The 21,657-nt window shown below is 50.7% G+C and overlaps 1 protein-coding gene across 1 annotated transcript; it reads left to right on the forward strand.

Annotated features, from left to right (window-relative positions):
• Positions 1-19,367: 19,367 nt before the first annotated feature.
• HOXB13 (homeobox B13) lies at positions 19,368-21,234 on the forward strand. Its single transcript, XM_027906208.1, has 2 exons — positions 19,368-20,133; positions 20,975-21,234. Exons 1-2 carry the CDS (start codon positions 19,368-19,370, stop codon positions 21,232-21,234), a joined length of 1,026 nt encoding a protein of 341 aa, XP_027762009.1.
• Positions 21,235-21,657: the final 423 nt, after the last annotated feature.

Consider the following 21,657-nt stretch of genomic DNA (forward strand, 5'->3'; position numbering starts at 1 on the left):
TGTAAATGGTGCTGCCCATTGTGTCAGCAGCACCGACAGGCCTCGGAGCTGAATGTGGTAGTTTTAATAGTGTGCTATTACCTAATTAGGGTGATTTTTGTGCCTTTTTAAGGATCTAAGACAAGGTTGCTCTGGGATCTGTGCACTGCCATCACCCAGAGTTAGGGTAGCATGGACAGATCCAGGGGAGATCAACCTGCAAACTTTTGGATGTTTAAGAGTGATATATTTTTAATATATATATGTAATAGATATACACATACATATAAAAATACTGGTCGATGGAAGATCCTGCATTCCCAGTACCGTGCAGGGGTCACCAGTGGCTCTCTCAAGAGCTCTACATGCTGTGTCACCTGAAGGCCGTGGTGGGGCTCACCCCCACCCACCTCCCTCCTCCTGGCTCCCCAAAATCCCGGCAGGAAAATCCCCCTCTCCTTCCTGGCACAGCCGCGATCAGAACCCCCAGAGAGCTCCTCATGAATATTCAAATCCCCGCTCTGTGATTGGTTGTGACGTTTGGATGATGCCATGCCTCCCTTGGCTACTGGTTGCCCTGAGTGAGGTCAGAGCATCCTCTGGTTGCCATGACAACACATCCCTGCCCCGCAGGGATGACGTTGTTGTATGTTAATGAGGGGGCGGGGCTGGGGATGGAGGTGGCTGGTCCAGCGTGTTTTGGAGATGAAGTGCAGGGATGAAACGTTGGCAAAGGTGCCTCGGGAGTTGTGCTGCAGCTGCAGATGGGGCTGGTGGGTTGTGGAACCTGCTCCTGCCACAGGGCTGGAGCGTTGGGAAGGCATTTCTCTTCCCTCTTGGATGGGGAAGATGAAATAATTGAGGCATGGATGATTTTATGGCATCCCAGATTGAGTTGGGTTGGAAGGGACCTCGGAGATCATCCAGTGCCACCCCCTGCCATGGGCAGGAACACCTTCCACTGGCCCAGGTTGCTCCAGCCCCGTCCAACCTGGCCTGGGACACTTGCAGGGCTGGGGCAGCCACAGCTGCTCTGGGCACCCTGTGCCAGCACCCTCAGAGCCAGCAATTCCACCCTAAGCCCCACTAAAGAGCCACTAAACTCACATTTCCACAGAGGTCAGGGCATTATTTTAACCTGTCCCTGGAACTGCTGCAAAACAAAAGCTTTGGTGTCCGTGGGGCTTGTTGTGCACAGAGTTTGGCAGCCGGTCCTGGAGTTCTCCCACTGATCCCGTGGAGCTGAGCCGTGCCACCAGCCATCAATCAGAGCCTTTATTGGCCCCAGAGTGTCCCCTGTTGTTCTAACACTTGCTCCCTGAGAGTATCCACTCTCCCTGCAGTTTAATCTTGCTGAAGCACCGACTTGTGCTCATTACACATATTTCTCTCATAATGACTGAAGTCAGGCAAGAAGTCAAAATTTAATGCCTGTGAGCTCTTGCCAGTATTTTCTGGAGCTGTGCCTTGAGAGAGGAACAAGAAGAACCACTGGAAGTGGCTCTGTTCCCAACCCAAATAAAGCATTATTCAGAGTCGTATTCCAGGAATCCTTGGTTTTCACCCCTGGTCAGAAATATCAATGGAACTGTTTGTTCTGTGGAGCTCCTGAAGCTGATTCTGTTTGGTTGGTTGTCCTTATGAGCAGCTGCCCAGATGATCACCTAAAGCAGATTACAGATCACAGAATCCCAGGATCATTTATGTCAGAAAAGACCTCCAGGATCATGGAGTGCAACCTGTGCCCAATCCCCACCTCGTCCCCCAGCCCAGGGCACTGACTGCAGGGGGCTGAAGGGAAGGGGGCTGAGTCTTTAATCTTATTCAGTCAGCCATCAGCAGCATTCCCTGCTCACCCCCTGCACATCCATCACTCCCAAGAGGAATTGTTGCTGTCACAAAGAAAACAACTCTTTTGCAGGTGATTCTGTAAACTCTCATTCCAAAACAACTTCCAGGATTTTGAGCCAGAATCACCTTGACGTGGATTCGGGGCATTCAGGACGGATGAACTGAACAGGAAAGCTTTGTCCCTCCTCAGTGACTGAGCACTCAGCAGGTAATTGTCCAGGAGCCCCACTAAGCCCTGCTGTCCTACTCCAAACAAGGCTCTCACCAGAGCATTTCTGATTGACACTTGGAAGTCATGTCCTTAATGAAGTCTCAAATAAAAATATCAGTAACCTTCCAGTTGTTTGGACTTCTTTGATTTATTGTTGGCTTTTGGACACGCTGTATTTTATGGGCTAAATTTGTTTTAACTTTGCATTGGGATGGAAAGGACTTTAAAGCTCATCCAATCCCACCCCCTGCCATGGGCAGGGACACCTTCCACCAGCCCAGGTTGCTCCAAGCCCCATCCAACCTGGCCTTGGACACTTCCAGGGATCCAGGGGCAGCCACAGCTTCTCTGGGCACCCTGTGCCAGGGCCTGCCCACCCTCCCAGGGAGAATTTTTTCTCCACATATATGTACACACCCTGGTTTAGTCTGGAAAATTTTTCAGGAAGCATTGCTGTGAAATACATGTCTATAGTTATAAGAAAAAGAAATTTTGGAAGGGAAAAGGGGAAAAAAATATCCTAAATGCCAAGATCATTTGTTTTACTTCCTTATGAAAAGCAGTTGTGGCTCAGCTGATGGTTGGGAAAGGTTCTGCTGTGCAGTTCTGGATCATTCCAGCACAGAATTAACTCCACTAATAAGTGGTTGGAGGATGGGACCTGACTTGGAGAGAGGGTTATCTTCCATTGAAACTGCTGATTTCTCAGAAGTGATGGAATTGGAATGCTGATGAGATTGCAGCGAAGGGAAATTGAAACTGTTGAGCCTCATTTATTGGGTTCTTTAGAGTAATGGGATCAGTATAGGGCTGATCATATTTAGTGCCATTAAATCTTCGGTGCTTAATTAAGATGCCTTGTACATTATGCAGGGTGACCAGGATGGTGGGGGCAAGGAGGGAGGAGGGCAACACCTTCCTCACCCTGCATCTTGTTCCTTCATCTGCAGGGTAATGTATGCATGCAGCTGACAAATTATTCCATTAACAGAGCAGAGTTAATTCTGCCAGACAAAAAGACTCTGGGAGGAAGAGGTAAAAAAGAAGGAACATCCCCAAGGTCCCCCAGAGCGGGTGGTGTTTGCCTGTCCTTGCACATCTTCACTCGCTCAAGTTTTCAAACATCCCTCTGGGGTTCCCCAGTTCTCACCAGATGCTTTGCTGTTGGCAAAATTCAAGTGGAGGAGCCCAGATGAGCAACAAAACTGGGGAGAAAACTCCAGAGAGGGGAGTGTGTTCTCCAGCTCCACAGCTGGATTGGTTGGGGTATTGTATTTGTTTCACTTTCTGTCAGGAGATGAAAAGCCTGCCTGCTTTTCCCAGGTACAGTTTTGTCTAATGAGGTGCTCCTACTCTCCAAATTTTCCTTGTGATCCTACATAACCAGCAGTTCAGTCCGTGTTTGTCACCAGAACTCCCAATATTCCACCCTTTCCCCCTTTAAAAACCGCCTGGAGAAACACAGCTGTGAGAGCAGCCAGATGTGGCTGCATAAATCAGGTCTTGTTATTAAAATATGGAGAAGATCCCACGTTATTATCCAACACAACCCTCAGCTCTGCTCCCCTCTTACAGCAGGGAGTGCCCTCTTGGAAATACACTGATCTTATAACACCTTGACTCACAAATCCTGAGGACCCTGATAAAAGTCCTGTGAGTATTGTTGTTATTATTATTATCATCATAATTATTATAATTATTAATATCACTACTGTTAATATTACTAGATTATTCTATTAATGGGTGTTTAACTTTTACAATATTTTCTTTTATTTTATTTTCAGCCTGTTGGTTGCCACCACCCCCTTTCTCACCAGCCCTCTGGGACGGTTTTTCCCGCCGGCAGAGGGGGATAGACTACACGGAATGGCTGGAAAACGGGAATGCTGAGCCCGGCACTGCTACGAGCCCTCATCTCTGAGGAGGGGCTGCAGCCCCAACCCAGCAGATGGTGCAGCACTTGCTCATCACCTGCAGCAGATCAGCGGGGATAAAACACTCAGAGGGCTGTATTTATAGTGATTTTTTTTTCCTCTTTCCTATTCAGTCCTCCAAAACCTCGATCTCCTTATGAAAATACAAACTGGCCCGTGGCAGCAGCGACTCTCAAACACAAAGGACAGCACGGTGTGGCCTCAGTCACAAACAGCTGAAGCTGCAAAGAAATCTGAAGACAAAGTGAGAGGAGGAGGAAAAACTGGGAGGAAATATCCACCCGCCCAAGAACTCTCACCTGCCAGAATTTTCCTGTAAATAGTGAACTGCACTCCATGAAAAACGGTGCCTTGCCAGGTTTGACTCCAGGCTGCAGGAAAGAGGGATGTGAGTTACTCAGCAGCTGACTTTTCTGACTCAGCACTGCAGCCCAGTCAAAGATGTTAAGGCAAGGCATCAAAACACTCCTCATTTTCATTTTGAAGTGATTTAGGAGCCAAGGATTGAAGGCTGCTGAGAGGGGAATCGATTTGCTGGCGGGTGAGATGATTCATCAGCAATATTCAGCATATGAAATCTGCCTCACGAGTGATTTATGAACTGAAGAAGAGCTCTATTTGTCAGGGAAAGCCTTGACAAGGAGGGGGCTGCCTTGGGCTGCCTTCACTTTGACCATCACATCGTTACTGGAGACGTTACAGGACAAATCTCCTGCCAGGCAGAGGATTTTCAGGATGTTTTCCAGGTTGTTCAGTGGCCCCAGCACAGGTTTGATGGCACCTGTGGGGGGAGAGTCACAGGGAAGCTCCTGCTTTCCTTCACCCCATGGTTTCAGTCTCTTCCAAAGAATCTGTTCTGCAGTCTCAGGGTGGTGTCAGAGGAGCTGCTCTGAGCTGTGATGCCTTTGTGAGCACACAGCTGGCTGGAAATGACCAGGGAGCACCACTGGAATAATGAAATCCATCTCTGCATGGAGGAGAAACCTGACCTGAAATATCAGAGCTACCTCTAATTTACTGCCCTGAGCACTGGCAATGCACGTGAGCTCCACGAGAAACCCTTTGCTAAGGATGCCACTGGTGTCCAATCTCCTTGGAATACACCTGATGAGGGGAAAATGTTCTCTGTCCTGATCTCCAGCTGACCCACCCGCTGCTTGCACAGCACCCCAGAATGTTCTCCTCCTGTGACAAAGGTTTGAACCAAACCTGCGCATTTATGATGCCCCAAAAGACTGGAAAGAGCATGAAAAGGAATGTATTGATGTGGTAGAGCAGGGCCTGATTTCTCAGGTTCCTGAAGATTAAAGGGTGGGAGAGGCTGAGGAGGGGAAACACCAACTGTGATCTTGTAAGTGCAGGGCTTGGCAGGGCTGGTGTTTATATTGCTCCAGTGAGAGTCATTCATTTTGCACTTAACCCTGCTAGGAGAGCACTCAGCTGCTCCTGGATGTGCCTGCCCTTGGCACTGTTTTCATCTGACCTCGTGTGTCCCACAAATGGCTGGTGGGATCAGGCCGGTGCTTTTTGCAGCTCCATTTCACTAAAAGGGAGTTTATTTGCTGCATATTAACAAAACTGGGGATGAGATGGGACTGGCCCCGTCCAAAAACTCAAACCATCTGCCTTGCTAAGGGAAAGATTTGGGGGTGTTGCTGCACATTTCCCCTCTGGCAGAGCAAAAGGATCCCCACTCTGCCTGACCTGACCCTCGTGGCTGGGTTGTGCCAGCTGGGAGTGGGGTACTTTGAATTCCCTCTGCAGAATTACATTTGATAAGTGCTGGTTTGTTGTTATTTCTGACAAAAACCCTTCCCAGACCTGTGGCAGAGATGCTGCAGACAATGTTCACTTCTTTTCTTATCTAATTCTAAGTGGGCAGTCACCGAGGGAAGGGGGGGAAGGAGCAGCTGAGAGAGCAAGGGGTGAAAAACTCCTCCCCAGCACCACAAAACAAAACCAAAAGGTAACCAGTGCCTCATTCTCGCCTTTTGAAGCTCATTTTTTACCAGCAGCCCGTTCTGCAGCACAGACTGAGCCGACTCTCTGCATTTCAGCCACCTCAGCAATGCTGCCCCAAGAACGAATTTAGTCCGTGCCATCAATCTGGGCTGGAATCAGCTCCTGATGGAAGCTATTTAGCCTCGTGAGACAGATGTGTCTGTGTGAGGGAGGGTGATAGTGCAGGACATCAATAAAATAATCATCTTTTCATACATTTTAATCGAAGTTTTGGTGGAAATTAAGCTGCCTGCTCCGAGGCTGGGCTGGTGTGAAAATGCAGTGCATTGAAAGCACTGGAAAACACCAGATATATGACATGCAGTTAATCAGGTCACTGTGAGAGGGGTTATAAGAGCCTCAGAAGGGGTCATGGATTGTGTCCTTGCTCTTTCTGCAGTAGCTGGATTTTCAGGATGGTGATATTGGTACTCACACAGTGGAAGGCAGAGAGATTTCTGAGTTGAAAGGAGACCTGCTGGCAGGAGGAGGGAGGAATTCCATGTTTTCCAGACCCCTTCTAAATACTGGGAGGATATATGAGTAAAAAAAAGAAGGGAGAAACCCTCATTCAGCATGGTAACTAAAGACTGGGGGGCAGCAATCACAGCACCTTTATAAATTAAACAAAGGTATTTATTTAAATACCTTTAAAAACCCTAAATGAAATCCTTCATTCCTGGAGCCAAACATACACGAAGAAATGAAGCGTGGCATATTAGAAACAACTAATAAATCACCACCAAAGGATTGGGAAAATACAGTTCTAAAAATATTGTGAGTTGGGAAACTAAGGCACTGAGCTTGCCTCACATCTGATCTCCATTCCTGCCTGTCCTGGGGTGGGTGGGGTTCTGTGGGGTCCATCCATCACCTCTCACCTTTCCAGCCTGGAAAAGTGATTTCCATGGAGCCATTATTTTTCCAAGTCACCTCTTCCAGCAGCAGAACCTCAGTAAAGGAGGATCTATGTCTGCAAAGGGAAGCTGCTGAGCTGTGCAGTTCTCAGGTCACTGTGGAACAAGGAAAAGGACAATAAACTAATTAACTGATTTTGTTTGAATAGCAAGATCAGATTAGGTATTAAAATGGCCAGATTTGTAAATGTGGTCAGGAAACAGCAAATCAAAACCTCTGGTTTCCAAATCACTGGATTTTGGGAAGGTGTTCGGTGTGTCCTGTGCAGCCCTGACCGGTGAGTGAGGGCAGGAGGGGAATCCTTGGGAGTAACTGCCCTGGGAATGCACTTTTATTTATCATCTTAAAGCAAAGCTGGACATTTCTGACTGCTACATAATCACTAAGCACTTAAAAATCCCTCGAGAGCTGTTCCAAAATTTTAGCTCTACAAAAGCCCCTGAAACATAACCCTACAGATTGCTAATTCCTCTGAAAAATCAGATTACTGCTATTAAGTGCCCAGATGAGAATTAGACTCCAAAAAAAAGCTGAGAAAAAAAGTGATTATAGCAACTGCACCTTCTTATTGAGTTTGGGGAAAAAGCAGCCAAGCTTATACTAAATTAAAAAATCAGAAGCTGCTGTCCGCTCAGCCTGGCTGCAAAGCACATCTTCAATAAGTTTCTGCTCTAACAAGCTGTATCAGTTTCATCTCAGTAGATGTGATGGTTATTGAACAGCGTGCAGTGTTCTGGAGGGTGCCAGGCACGTAATTGTTTTTACAGCACTGTAAAATGAATCAGACCGAAATTAGTGTCACTCAGCAGAATCGCTTTGCCTTCCCTTTAAATTACTTAATCTGGGAGTTAATCAAAAAGAAAATGAAGTTTTGACACTGCCCTTCAGCTAAGGGCAAGCACAGGTTCACTTGTCCTCCCTTCAGCTGAAGGAATGTTTGAGGTGTCTGTGCTGCTTCCCTGCTGCTCATCCCGGGAAGGGGGAGCAGGATGGGGATGGATTTCCAGCACTTCCCACTTCAAAATCAAATTGGCAGAAGGAGGTTGATCCTATTTTTTCATTGTGATTCCTGGGAGATGGGAGCTGGGAAGGAGGAGCTGCAGGAAGGAGAGGGGCAAGGGTGTTTCTGGGGGGAGAGGTCCTGAGGAACCTTGGTTCAATCATTCATTCTTTCATTGTTATTAATTGTTATAATAATTAATCTATAATAAAGCACTGAGACATCCTCCCCCTCCTCAGTGCTGCTCTAGCCCAGGAGCAGAGGAGCTGCAAACAGCTCAGAGATGATTTTGTGCCCAAACACCATCTCCTGGATTCCTTTTGATTATCTCCCAAGTTATCTCCCCACGGAGAAACCCCAAACCTCCTTCGTTCCACCCATATCGAGCTGGAATATTCTGGAAGCAGTTCCATCAAATGCCTGTGCCTTGAAGGCTCTCAGGTGTCCCCGTGTGTGACGTTGCTTTGTTCTGCTCCTGCTCTGGAGCGGGTTTGTTGTTGTTCACCCCATCGTATTTCGTGCGCTGGCATTTATTGCTGGTGTGTTTTCAGAACCACGGCTGGCTGATGAGTTATATCAACAACAGCTGGGCAAAGGGAGCTGATGACGAGCCATAATCATCACAGACAGCAGTACAGCCAGCTAAAGGCTCCAGAAACGCTGCAGGATGGGGGATACCCTGAGTTTCAGTGGCGCGTGATCCCCTTGCAACAACACAACTGAGCAAAATGAAACGGAAGGGATTGTCTGCCACGTGAAAATGTCATCAGTTTCCACTCACATCGCTTTTCAGCTGCTCTGGAGAATATTCAGTAAGTGAAAGCTTCATTGCAAGAGCTGGTGGGACAATGAACCTCAGCTTCCATTTTTCCTGCTTCCCTGAGAGAAAGGGGAGTATTTTTGTGCTGTGAGGATGCAGAAAAGCCCTTCTTGGACAGCTGGGCTTGCAGGGCTAAGCTGCTGATGGTCAGTCCTGCTCCATCCTACAAATAATTGTGAATCAATACAATTTTAATACAATTCTATCATAGCCAGTGGTCCAGCACAAGCCTGTGGATCATCTGCTGCAGGATTAGGACAGAATTCTTGGGATAAATCCCCACAGAACAAATGAAAAAATGGGGGTAACAACAGAAAACTCCCCCACCATTCCCACCCCAGCCCAGTTCAGGGAACAGCAGGAACAAAACCAGGATAACAGTGGTTTAACACAGCTCAGGAGCCACAGTGTTTGCTCAGCACCTCTCAGGGGCCTGTAATCCCAACCACAAACAGGAAGGTGCAAGTCCCTGCTGGTGTGTGTGAGGAGCTGTGCCTCTCCCCAGGCACATCCCTTCTGCTGGGAACGTGGGACTGGGATTTAATTGGTTCCAGTGCCTATGGGACAGCATCTTTCACTACAACATATATCTGAAGATTTATATTCTTGCAGAGACAGGGTGGGATGGAGCTGGTGGGATGCTCTGACTCCTCTCTACTGGAATTATTCCAGATTTCCTCCCACACAGCAGGGCCAGGAGGGACCCTGTGTCTGAAATCCTGGGTTGTTAAGCCCAAGAAGTGTAGGGATAAGGGGGAGACAATACAGGGGGTTCTTTTTAGAATATTCAAGATAAAACCCCTTTACCTTTAGGAGACAGTCTGGGGAAAATACCTGAGCAAGAAAGAAGGAAATCAAGAAAAGAGGTAATTAAAAAATATATATACAAAGCAAATAAAGCCAACCATGAGGAAGCAATATTTACTTCTTCATCTCTTCCCTTAAACAACAAGTGATGGCCTTTCTGACACGTGCTGGGTGATGAATGGAGAACATGAAGGTGCTGATGGCAGGGTCACACCCCTTGTTTGAACAGGGGGCAGAAATACGGGATTCCCCAAAATCCCAGGGGTGGCAACAACCAGCAAGGCCCAGCAAAGAGCATTTCTGGGCCCTGGCATGATCAGAGGAGCCAGCACTGCCGGGGGTCTGTGGGACCAGCAGGAGAACTTGTTCCTGATGATGGAGGAAAGGCAACACTAATTGGGAAGCAGCTGTGCTTGGGGAGGGCTCTGATGTGGTGAACAAGGAGGGAGAACCCACATCTGCCTCTGCTGGAGGGTGTAAAGCACGGGCACAGGCGGGGAGAAATGTAGATTATCTGGGCACAGGCGGGGAGAAATGCAGATTATCTGGGAAATGGCGAGAGAATGGCTGGCCAGGTACAGCCTCCTGCTGAATGCAGGGGCCAGTTCGTGCTGCAACAAAACCGGTGTGGACGATGCTGGAAGGACCTTTGTCACTGGGAATGGCTGAGGATGGTTTTTGAAGGGCTTCCTAGGGTGACAGTGAGTAACCCTGGCACGGGGAATCTTTTATTTCCCTGGATCATGCTTCGAAAATCTGAGTTATTCCCCAACTGCACCGATCAGCAGCAAGGACTGGACTGAAACAAGAAGGCAAAATATAGTCTGAGACCACCAAAATGTTCAGGAGGGGTTCCTCAGGCTCCCCTGTGTGATGTCACTGCGGGGAGATGGGCACCAGCTCAGGTGTGTGTGCCCAGACACATCAAACCTGCAGCTCCTCTGAAAACGGTGGCACCGGGTACATCAATAGCTGGACTTTGAAGAATACGTTAAAACTTAAAAAAAAAGAAATCAGAATTCTGAAAGTGGAAATTTTTTTGAGTGGAAATAACGATCTGCAGACCCCAAACAGTGCAAAACCTCCTGGAATGAAGGCACAGGGAGCTGCCTCTGATGGAATTCTGGGCATGAGAAATATTCCTGACAGTGGGAATAAGGAAAAATAACTCCGGTGCAGACAGGGGATAAATGCTAGAAAAACAAATAATCGAGTTTGTACATAACCTTCCTAACACCCTGCATGTGTGATTTAATTTTCAACTGATGATTGTGTTGGAATCAGCCTTTTTTTTTTTTTTTTACCTCCCGATTTTTTGATTATTAAGGAAGAAAACGGATTATCTTTGCTGGAGGACGAGAAGCCGTTGGAGATCGCCTGGAAATTAGGATGTGAAAAGGTGTAAATCGGCTTGGCAAAGGTTGCTGAAAGCTGCGATATTCCAGTTCAGGAGGACTCGAGTGATTCCGGAGGGAAGATTTGGAGTTTTTCCAGCCAGAGCCAGGGGTCTGTCCCGTTCACCGCCGGGATCTCAAGGACACCCCGGAGCCCACGGGATAAATCTGTCGGGAAGAAGGAAAAGGGATGAAAACGAAACCGAAATAAGCCCCAGTTCGGCCGTGGAGGTGTTCACAAACAAACCTCTCCTTAAACCAGGGGTTACAGCGGCACATCTGGGGCATTTGGGGGCTCCTCCACCTTGGCTCGATATTAATAAATTGGATAACTGAGGTGAAACGAAGCGCTTGCCTTCGCGGGGGGGAACTCGATGCCTTGGTCAGCCCGGGAGGGAGGAGAGCAGCCGGTTGTTGGCGGTATCTTCCCCACCCGGGGAGGGTTTTTGGGGGGCCAGAGGACCCCCAGAGCCCAGCAGGGATTGCCCGAGGGGAGCCCTAAAGTCGGTGAGAGCAAAACGGGAGAGAAAAAAAATCCTCCGTTTTCCCGGGACAGCTGAAAAAACCAGGTAACACTGGATTATTACAGGGAGGAAGAAAAATCTCCTCTCCCTTCGGGAATTCGGGCAACACGGGGATTAAGTTTAAAAAAAAAATAAATTAACCAATTTTATAATTATTTCTCTGTTTTCAAGTGTTATTTCGGTGTTTTGTTGGTGGAGTTTGGGATGGTTTTCTTGTTGTGGTTGTTGTTGGGTTTGAGGGTTTCTTTTTGCCGTTTGGCACGGACTAATAAACTCGTGGAAGGGATGGAAATAAACTTTTTCCATCCCCTGCGTGAACTGCCACAGGGAAAAGGTGTATTCGTGACTTTAGTTACACGATGCCTCCAGAATTCACTGCCCTGACAGAGCCTTTCCACACCTTCCTTTGGGTATATTCATATACAGGTATTAAATAAAAAGGTCATCGGGATGATATTTTGCTCACTCTTAATATTTTAATACATGTATCTCGTTAGTATTATAATATTTATCAATATGTATAAATAACAATGCTAAATTATGGATGCCTATACTTCTTTGTACATTTATTAATATAACACCCAGATAAATGCACTTTTGGGATATTTAAACCTCTCAGGGAGGCTGGCAAAGGGATGTCGGGTCTGGATTATAATTGGGAGGTCTTAGTTATTATTTCTCCGTGGGTTTCCCCCCGTGGGAAGCTCCGGGCTTTGCTCCGTGCCCCGGGAAAGCAGCAAGTGCAGGGAGAGGAATGTGGGTGAGGAAAAGGCTCGGGGGTCTCTGGGCCGCCGTGGGTCGATCCTGCACAGGATCAAAAAAGGTATCCGGGCAAAAAAGAAAGAAAATAAAGAAAGAAAACAAAGATCTGTGGAGAGCTAGCCGTTGTAATAGTTCTGCCTGGTTCGCAGCACAGCTCGCCTGAGGTGTCATTCAGCACCGCAACGGAGAAAACACAGGGATTTCAGGGAATTTGTGGAGAAAACGAGTGAAAAGGGCTCATGGAGCTGATGTTGATATTGATAAGGAATTTCAGCCCTGCAAAGTCCCTGCTGCTCGGCCACGGTCCTGATTGAACACGAGGACGTTGAGAGCAGAGAATATGAAACCCTTTTATCCCACTCGGAGGTGATGGAAGTGGGAATTCCTCTGCCTCGACCGACTCTGATTCCCTGGCTGGATTTATTTTTTCAGATGGATAGGCAGCGATAACTACACATTTCTTTCACTACAACTATTTAGAAGCGATTTCTTCAGCCCCGCAAAAGTTATTTCTGCACCAAGATTTCCTTCTTCTGCCACCCCGACCCGAGCTCCTGGTCCAGCTTCCCCTGGTGTGAAACCCGCGGGATTTTGAACCTCCTCTCTCTTTGAACTTGAGAAATTCCCGCTCACCCCCCAAAACCGACGGGGCCGCGACAGGAGCCCAAATTGTTCCTCCTGGAGTGGGAACGAAGGGGAGGAAAAGCCACTGCAAACGTCGGGTTCGGGGAATGTGGTCTCCGTGTGTTTGGCCCTTTGGAAAAGGATGGATGACGCTTCTGCAAAGTAGAACACAAAGCAGCCTGTCCTGCTCGTAAACCAACAATCCCACCATTGTATCCACGCGTGGGATTTGATGTAGTCTGGCACTTCTTGTAAACAAACAGCTCGCTCACTCATCCACTGATACTTGGCACTATTTTTCCGCCATTCTGGCAAGGAGCCTTTGGGAGAGTTTAAATGATTCACAGCAAGGCGTTTATTCCCCAGACCGAATTAATTCGGCATCAGCTGGATGGTCCAAAGAGCCGGCAGCGAGTCGCGGGGAGGCTGCCAAGTCAGCCTGGAAAGTGCCAGGAAATACCTGGATTTGGATTTCGGTTTCCATTTCAGTTTAAAAAGCTGTTCAGCCCCCGGAGCCCCCGGAGCCCCCGGAGCCCCCGGCACCGGCTGCAGCCCGGGCAGGGAATGGAATGGGGAGGCAGCTGCGGGTTTCCCCCTCTCTACCTCCTTCCCCTCCCTCCCCTTCCTCCTCACCCTCCTCTGCCCCACCGCTCCGGGCGGCCGCGGCCGCCGCCCCTGCAATAAGGAAGGGGACAAAGGGGTGGGAAAAGGCGAACTTTGAAACCCCCCCTTCCTGCTCCCCACGCCCGGCGGGGACCTGCGGGCAGAGCCGGGCGGGTCCGGCGCTCGGGGCCAGCCCGGGGGGCACAGACATCACCACCCACATGCCGGGCACTCCCAGAGAAGGGATGGGGAGAGACCCTGCCCTCAATCCTTGAATTAGGGAGCGATTAGAAATGTGTAAAAACACACTAAGGCCCACCAGGATGGGGATGTCCCTCCCTGTCCCCCAGGATGCCCCAGCCCAGGGCACACCAGACCCTTGGGAGGCTCCAGGGGTGGTGTTCGGTGCCTTTCCATGCTCCATCCACGTGTCCTCACTGGGAGTCACCCTAAACCACAGTGCAGTGGGCAGGGAAGGTGGGAAAGACCTCCCAGACCTGACCTGGCAGGAGCAGTGACAGTGACAGTGACAGTGACAGTGACAGTGGTGAGAGCAGGGCATGGGTTGTCCCCCAGGGTTTGTCCTGGCAACCTGTGAATCCCAAAGTCTCCCAGTGCACTTGCCACGGTCTCTGCTCTGCCTGTGCCAGCAGGAAATTCCTTCAAGGCATTATGGATCCACCACCAGGCTCTGGAAGGCAGAAGAAGCCTGGAAGAAGCACTTGGCCAGGTTTTTTTTGGATACACAGACCTCTCCCTGCAGGACAAGTGAGAAACACTCACTATTTAGCTGGAAAATCAGAAATGCTGTACTTCAAACACCTCCATGGGGCATTTCCATAGCGTGGCTGCACTGAGGATGTTCACACCCCAATATTACTCTGAAAAACATCCCAAAGACCTGGGGATGTTTTGCCATGAATAGCAGGAAGAATAATTCCCTGCACAGGAGGCCTGGAGATCTCAGTCCCTGTCCTGCTGGCCTGAGCACCTCTGTGCCCAGGCTGGGAGCAGGAGCAGCCTTTGCTCATCCTGCCATGATGTATGATCCATCCTGCTGAGCTCACTGAGGGTTCTCTGAGTGTGGAATTGTGCCAGGCAGTGAGTTAGGCCCTGACCTCGCTGGGATTGTGTTATCCTGGCTCAGTTTGGAATTTCTGCCCTCGGGAGGATTCTCTGATCTAACAGAGAGACCAGAAAAGAGAGCAGTAACCCATCCAGAGCAGCAGAGCCGTGCTGGAGCAGAGACACAGTCCAGCTTGTAGTCTTCCCTGTGAGTTTATACTCCCAGGGAAGAGAACTCCTCTGGTTCCCACCTCCAGGATGCCCCATGCCCTGGGTACCCACCAGTGACACGCCTGGCACAGGAGAGCTGCTCCTGCCCTGGCTGGATACCCCCAGATCCACCTCCTGCACAGAACATTTCTGATAACAGGACTCAAAATCCTCCTGATTCCCCCCAAAACTTGTCTCACCTCCATCCCCTCCGTGCTGTGCCCCCTCGTGCAGCACCCACAGCAGCTCCAGGCTGCCAGCAGGGCAGGGAACAGCCGGGAAGGATCCAGGAAATTAAACATCAGAAGAAGGGCTTAAAAGCCAAGCCCAAAGCAACTCCCCTTTTCTCCCACAACAGCTGAAATAAATTGCTCTGACTGAGCAGGAACTTGGGGAACACAGAGCGGGTCCCTGGTGCGTGTGGGGATGGGCGAGCCCAGGCTGGGAATGTGCTCGGGAGAAGGGGCTGCTCCAAAGGGATGGATGGATGGATGGATGGATGGATGGATGGATGGATGGATGGATGGAGGCACAGCCCCAGGGCACAGTGCACGGTAGGGATGAGCAGACATTCACATTTTGCCATATCTAGGGAAAGAGACTTTGAAGAGCTGCCTTTTACCCAGAGCAAGGCAAGCAGAGACCCCCCAGCTGCACTCTCGTGGCTGTTTCCAGGTGGAGGATGCACAAATGTCTCTGTCTGGGGCAGACAGGGAGAGAAAACACAAATAGAAACTGTAATACATTTGTATTTTGCCTCTCTGTTCCCAGGCAGGAGCATTCCCTTCATAAACTGCAGCCAGACCACATCCCCTCCAGGCTTCTCCCCTGTGGGTAAAACCATCACCGACTCCCACCACACTTTTCCCCCTCCTGGAGGCAGGAATGGGGTCAGGGTTGGTCCCCTTTGGGGTTTCAGCCTCCCTGGGCTGGGGGAAGCGGGGGCTGCAGGGGAGGATGCAGGAGGTGGGCAGGGGGCTCATGGAGGGGTTGTTTTCCAAGGGGTTTGGAGTTGGGAGCAGAGGGCACCACCAGCTGTGGCCTTTGGGGAGCCACCAAGGAACCTCATTTTCCATTTGTGGGAAGGGGAAGGAGGAACCAAACTGGAGGTTTCAGGCTGGACACACCAGTGGAGCTCAGCTCAGCTCCTCTGCTCCTCAGAAAGGAGGTAAAAGGCAAGGAAGGAACCTCGAGTGGAGCCTGAGGAGTGGAGAGAAAACTGGGAAGGTGCAGGGACAGCGAGAACCGGGTGAACAAAACACCCTGAGGCTGAAATCACCCCACATTTCACCCCAAAAAAGGAGGGAAGGGAGGGCCAGAAGTGCGCTGAAGGGATTGTGGTGCCGGGGCTTCAGCAGCGAGGGGATAAAAAGAGCAAAGAGAAGTCAGACCAGGCTCTCTGTTCCCATGCCAGCTGATTTGTTCAAAGGAGCCACGAGAAATGCGCTGTAAAATACAGATTCTGCTCCTCCCGGCATCGGGGAGAGAAATATTCGCACCTACATCCCCCCCGGGCCTTCCGGGGATGCCTGTGGGGTGGGAATGAGGGGCTGGTGGAGAGGGGAGAAAAAAAAAAAAAAAAAAAAAAAAAAAAAAAAAAAAAAAAAAAAAAAAAAAAAAAAAAAAAAAAAAAAAAAAAAAAAAAAAAAAAAAAAAAAAAAAAAAAAAAAAAAAAAAGTAAAAGATCAAAATGTTTGCCTTTCTTTGATTTTTTTTTCTTCCCCGAAATATTGCCAGAATCAGAAACCAAAAAGCTGGGCTCCCTTCCAGACCCAGAATTCAATTTTCCAACAATTGATTATTTCCAAACGTGAAGTCTTTAAGTAGTTCCAATATTTTTTTTTTGCCCCCCTTCAAACTGCTTTGGGGTTTGGGTTGGTTTTGAGGGTTTTTTTTCTCTTGTATTTTGTGACGATGGCTCGAATTCAATTGCTTATAAAAAAAAATCAAAAAGAAAAAGAAAAAAAAAATCACAGACTGTTAAAAAGTTATTCCACAGCTTTCCAGATTCCAGATGGTATAAATATCAAATGGATCTTACTAAGAATATAATAAAAGAATAGTTGCAAACTGATAAGAGCATTTGATAATTTTTTATCTCGGTCAATGAGAGAGGAACTGATGAAAGAATTCAGGAGGGGGTTATTTTAAAATTACCCCCTTCCTCTTCCTTTATTGTGACCTTAAATATTACCCTGAAATTTTCCCCTCAAAATCATCAAAGGAGGAAAATCTTAACATGGGTTTGGAAGTCACATTTTCAATTATTTCCAAGGCAAAGCCTGCTCCAGATTTTCCGCCGGTGTTGTAGAGGAGATGAGTGAAGGGAAGCGCGGTCTTACAAGCACGAGGCTTCAGTTTCGGAAGAAAAAGGTCTTGTCTCTAAATAAATGACCTGAAGGGCATTTTTTGGAGGGTGAAAAAGGTGAATTCTTCCCCGGGGCAGCATCTGCAGGGCCGGGACAAAGCCCCGGGACCCCCGGGGAAGGGGGATAAAATCCCATTTCCATAAATCGGCCTCTTTTTTCGGGGTGTCCGCGCGCGCTGGGCCGGTCGGTGGATCCCGCTCCTCCTCCTGCGCTTCAGATAAATAAATCAAAGGAGAGAAAGTGGCACAAACTCCCGGGAAAGTCTTCTCTGTCCGCGGATCCCTCTCCAGCCTCGATCGGGGGCCCCTCGGGGGCTTCTCCCCGCAAACCCCCCGGGGGTTCGGGCTCTCCTGTCCCGCGGGGGCTCCGGGGGCTGCGGGGACGGGACCGGGGCTGCCCCGACGGCCGCGGAGAAGCCCCGAAGTCAACAGGCTTTTAACTTTCAACTTGGCCTTGACCTCCAGATCCAGCCCGACCTTTCTGCGGAGGGAACAGGGTGAGACACTCGGCAAACACCCGGGCCCCAGAGCCCCGGTTATGGGGCTGTTTGGAAGCAAATGGGGAGAGGGCAGGAGGGGGAATGAAAAGGGCATCAAAGAAGGATTGCAGTCGTTAAACTGAGGAAAAGGGAAGAAAGAAGCTTTGAAATCGGGAAGGTGAAGGCTGAAAAAAAAATCGGGATTTTAAAAATTTATTTTATTTGAATTTTTTTTAATTTTTTTTTTCTCCAGAAAATGAAAATCGTGGGTTACCAGGAGGATCCGGGAATTATTTTAGGTGTCGAGGAGCGAAGATGCAGCTTTGTGGTGTGGTTGATTTCTCTCCCCGGGAGAAAGGACGGGCTGAGGGAGGGGATCTCACCCAGCCAGCCCCGGGCAAAGCCCCCGGGGCCGGGGGAGCTGCAAGAGCCGTGTTTGGGGCTGCGAGGGGAGTGGGGGCTGCCCCCGGTAGTGAAATGGGGCTTCTCCCCGCCCTGGTGAGCTGTGCCACCATCGCTTCTACCCCCTGTTTCTACCCGGATTTCTGTCCCTGCGTGGCAAACCCTCTCCCTGCTCCTCTGGCTCGTCGCTTTGGTGGCCCAAAGATGTGGCAGGAGGAGAATTTTTATTGTGATTCGATAGTAGGAAGGTAAAAATCTCGTTTTCTTTGCACGGGGGAAACAACGCTTGAGATCAATCTGCCTTCAGGGGAATTTCGGCAGAGCTTTCCTCAGACAAGGCCTTGGGGAGAAAATCAGGCAGAAAAAGGAGGAAAAACATGTCTCTGTGTGTTCATACTGTGTGTACAGATGATTGAAAACCTACATACCTGAATCATTTTAATAGCACTCACTATGAAATGATTACTGTATTTAAATGATTATTGTATTTACCCCAAACTTTTCCAGCCCCATGTAATCTCCCATCACCACATCTGTCTGTCTTTCCCCTCCTCTGCCTGTCTCTACACCTGTCCAGTGCTCCTGGAACCCAAAGGGCCTTTCTGTGTTATTTTCCCACCTCCCTTTTCCAAACCTAACTGGGATCCACATTAACCTGCAGACCAGGATGGCACCAGCCCGTGTGGCAATATCTGTGTGCAAGCAGATTGTTCCCCACCAGCACCTTTGCAGTTCTTCTCTCAGGGCACCAGAGACCCTCTTTTCCCTCCATCCTTGCTTTTAGGACCTTGAGGGCACGGCCCTCTCCCCAGGGATACAGAATTGGGGGTTTTGCAGCCCAAATCGGGGCTGCACAATGATGTGAGTGTGATAAAACCCCCTGAGCAAGGGAGGAATGAGGCTGGAGCTGAGGGAAGGCCCCATCCCAGGGGGTCCATCACTGCCCCACCATCACCCCACTTAGGCCAAGATGGATCGCTGGGTCTGCTCGGGCTGTGCTGGGATTTTTGTGTGAAGGCAGAAGGCCCCAAACCTGTGTGGGGATGATGACTCACCCCCCCCCCCCAAAAAAAAGATGGTTTTAACCTGAACTCGGATTTTTCCACCGTGATTCTCCCTCTCCTTGCCCTCCCTCCCCTCGTTCTCCCCATATCTCCACCTCTGCCTTCCCCCTTTTTTTTTTTCCAAGATGCAGCACAGGAGGCGCTTCCCGTGCACTGGCCTGTCACGTGCGGGGGGGGGGTCCCCTCCTCCTCCTCCTCCTCTTGCAATAAAAGTATTTTCGCAATTTCTGCAGCCGGGGTTTATTGGGGCTGGAAGGTTGGGTGGTTTTCGTTTAGTTTTTTTTTTTTTTCTGTGCGGGGTTGGGGTTTTTTTCCCTCCTCTCCGTCCTTTTCCCCCGCGAGCGGCAGCCAATGAGGCGGCCTCCGCCCGTTGCGTCAGGGCAGCCCGGCGGGGAAAGGCAGCTCTCGGCAGCTCTCAGCCTTTTAAAAAGATCCGGGGACCCCCCTCGGGCAGTGCCCGGGTGCTGCCGAACAGGCTCTCCCCATGCCCCGGCCCCCGCGCCGCCCCCCATGCAGCCCCCGGAGCCCCGCGGCCCCCCGGGCCTCGAGGGGCTCCTGGCAGCCGGCGGCTTCGCAGGCGGCCAGGGCAGGGGGCTGCTGCCTCCTCCGCCCCCGGCCCTCGGCGGTCCTTCGCCTCCCCCCGGGATGAACCCCGGCTACCCGGCGGAGGGGCCCCCCGAGCCCCCCAAGCCGTGCCCCGCCGCGCCGCCCGCCCCGCCGGGTCCCGCCGCCTCCGCCCCGCTGCCCTACGGATACTTCGGCAGCGGCTACTACTCGTGCCGCGTGGCCCGCAGTGCCCTGAAAGCCGGCCCGGCCCAGGGCCCCTTCCCCGCAGACAAATACCTGGATCCCCCCGCGGGCAGCGAGGACTTCCAGAGCCGCCCCGCGGAGTTCGCCTTCTACCCCGGCTACGCGGCCCCTTACCAGCCCGTGGCGGGGTACCTGGACGTGTCGGTGGTGCCGGGGCTGGGCGGCCCCGGGGAGGCCCGGCATGAGGCTCTGCTGCCCGTGGATGGTTACCATCAGCCCTGGGCTCTGGGCGGCGGCTGGAGCGGCCAGATGTGCTGCCCCAAGGAGCAGGGGCAGGCCGGCTACCTCCTGAAATCCGCCTTCGCAGGTAAAGTCCCTCTCCTCCGGGGCTGGGAGAGGGTAAAGGGGGTTTGGGAGGCGAAATGATGGCCGAGGGTTAAAATGGTCCCTTGTGGATTTGTTCTTGCCGCCCAGGAACTCCTGCTTGTGAGTTGGACCAAATTAGGTTTTTCACAAAATAATTATTATTTAGGTTATCACTGCCCTTTGCAACTCATCGCCCTCCAAGAGGGGAGGCAGATGATATTATCGGGGTTCAGATGATGATAATGTGGGGGTTCAGACGGTAATATTATGGGGATACAGATGGTGATATTATCCGCGTTCCGATGGTGACACTATCCTGGTTCAGGCACGACTCCGGGTCAGCCGCAGCCCGCGAGCGGCGCTGGGATTTGGGGAGCTTAAAAGGGAACGGGGGGTGCACATGGTCCCATATTTCGGGGTCGTGAAGGAGGAGGGCTCTTCCCACTGCCCACGCCCCGCCCGTGGGATTGAACCTTCCCTTGGCCCTGCTCGGCAGAGTAGAAACGGCGGTGTTAGCGTGGTTCTCACCCGCGCCGGTATTTTGCCAATATCTGGATTTACTCCCCCCCAAAAAAATTAAAACAAAAAAAATATAACCAAACCCTTAGAAATTCAGGGAAGAAAAAAAAAATCTATAAATATCAGTAGGGAGAACACAAAAATTAATGATGGAACCAAATATTTTAAAATATCATCTCTGTCAAGAGGCTGGAGGGAAGAAACGTGGGGGCAGGGAGAGAGGAAGAGAGGGTGCTGTTTTGCAGGGAGGGGGGTGCAGGGTGGGTGCAGGGTGCTTGGGGACCCCCCCGACCCCACTCAGCCCCGTGTCTCCCCACTCCCAGACTCCGCCGGGCAGTTGCCCCCCGACGGCTGCTCCTTCCGCCGGGGCCGCAAGAAGAGGGTCCCGTACAGCAAGGGGCAGCTGAAGGAGCTGGAGAAGGAGTACGCCAGCAGCAAATTCATCACCCGCGACAAGAGGAGGAAGATCTCTGCCGCCACCAACCTCACGGAGCGACAAATCACCATCTGGTTCCAGAACAGGCGAGTGAAAGAGAAAAAAGTCGTGGCCAAAATCAAAAGCAGCACCGGCGGCACCCCGTGAGGACGCGGCCACCGCAAGCCCCGAGGGGTCCCCAAATATCCCCCCACCATCCCCGGGGGGCTCCGGCACCGTCAGCGCTGGGTCAGCAGAGCCCGGGGGCAGCGCAGGGGGCGGGCATCGCTTGGCGGGGTGAAACCCCCCCGGAGGAGGGGAGATGCCCCCTCCCTGCCCTCTGTGAGAGCAGAGGACCCTGGACAGTTTGCTCTCGCCTTACCACGTCGTGCTGCCACCACTCGGGTTTGAACTGCGCCCTCAGAGCGCTTCGAAGACGTAAAAATATCGAGGAAAAACAGGCCTAATTGGGTTAATTAACCCCAACACTCAGCTCCCGGAGTGCGGCGGGAGCGGGGTTGCCCGGGGTGGAGGGAGGGAGAGGGGAACACGGAGAATTTGGTCTTTAGAAAAGAAAATCCGTCCTTGGAA

The sequence above is a fragment of the Empidonax traillii genome, unplaced genomic scaffold (assembly GCF_003031625.1).
Source record: "Empidonax traillii isolate 1590-97213 ecotype Southwest subspecies unplaced genomic scaffold, ASM303162v1 scaffold1259:size168962, whole genome shotgun sequence".
Lineage (NCBI taxonomy): Eukaryota > Metazoa > Chordata > Aves > Passeriformes > Tyrannidae > Empidonax > Empidonax traillii.

Bases quoted from the DNA above. Each gene is read 5' to 3' on its own strand.
- HOXB13 (XM_027906208.1), top strand. From the start codon at position 19,368: ATGAGGCGGCCTCCGCCCGTTGCGTCAGGGCAGCCCGGCGGGGAAAGG. The intron at 20,134-20,974 runs GTAAAGTCCCTC...CCCCACTCCCAG, and splicing joins CCTGAAATCCGCCTTCGCAG to ACTCCGCCGGGCAGTTGCCC.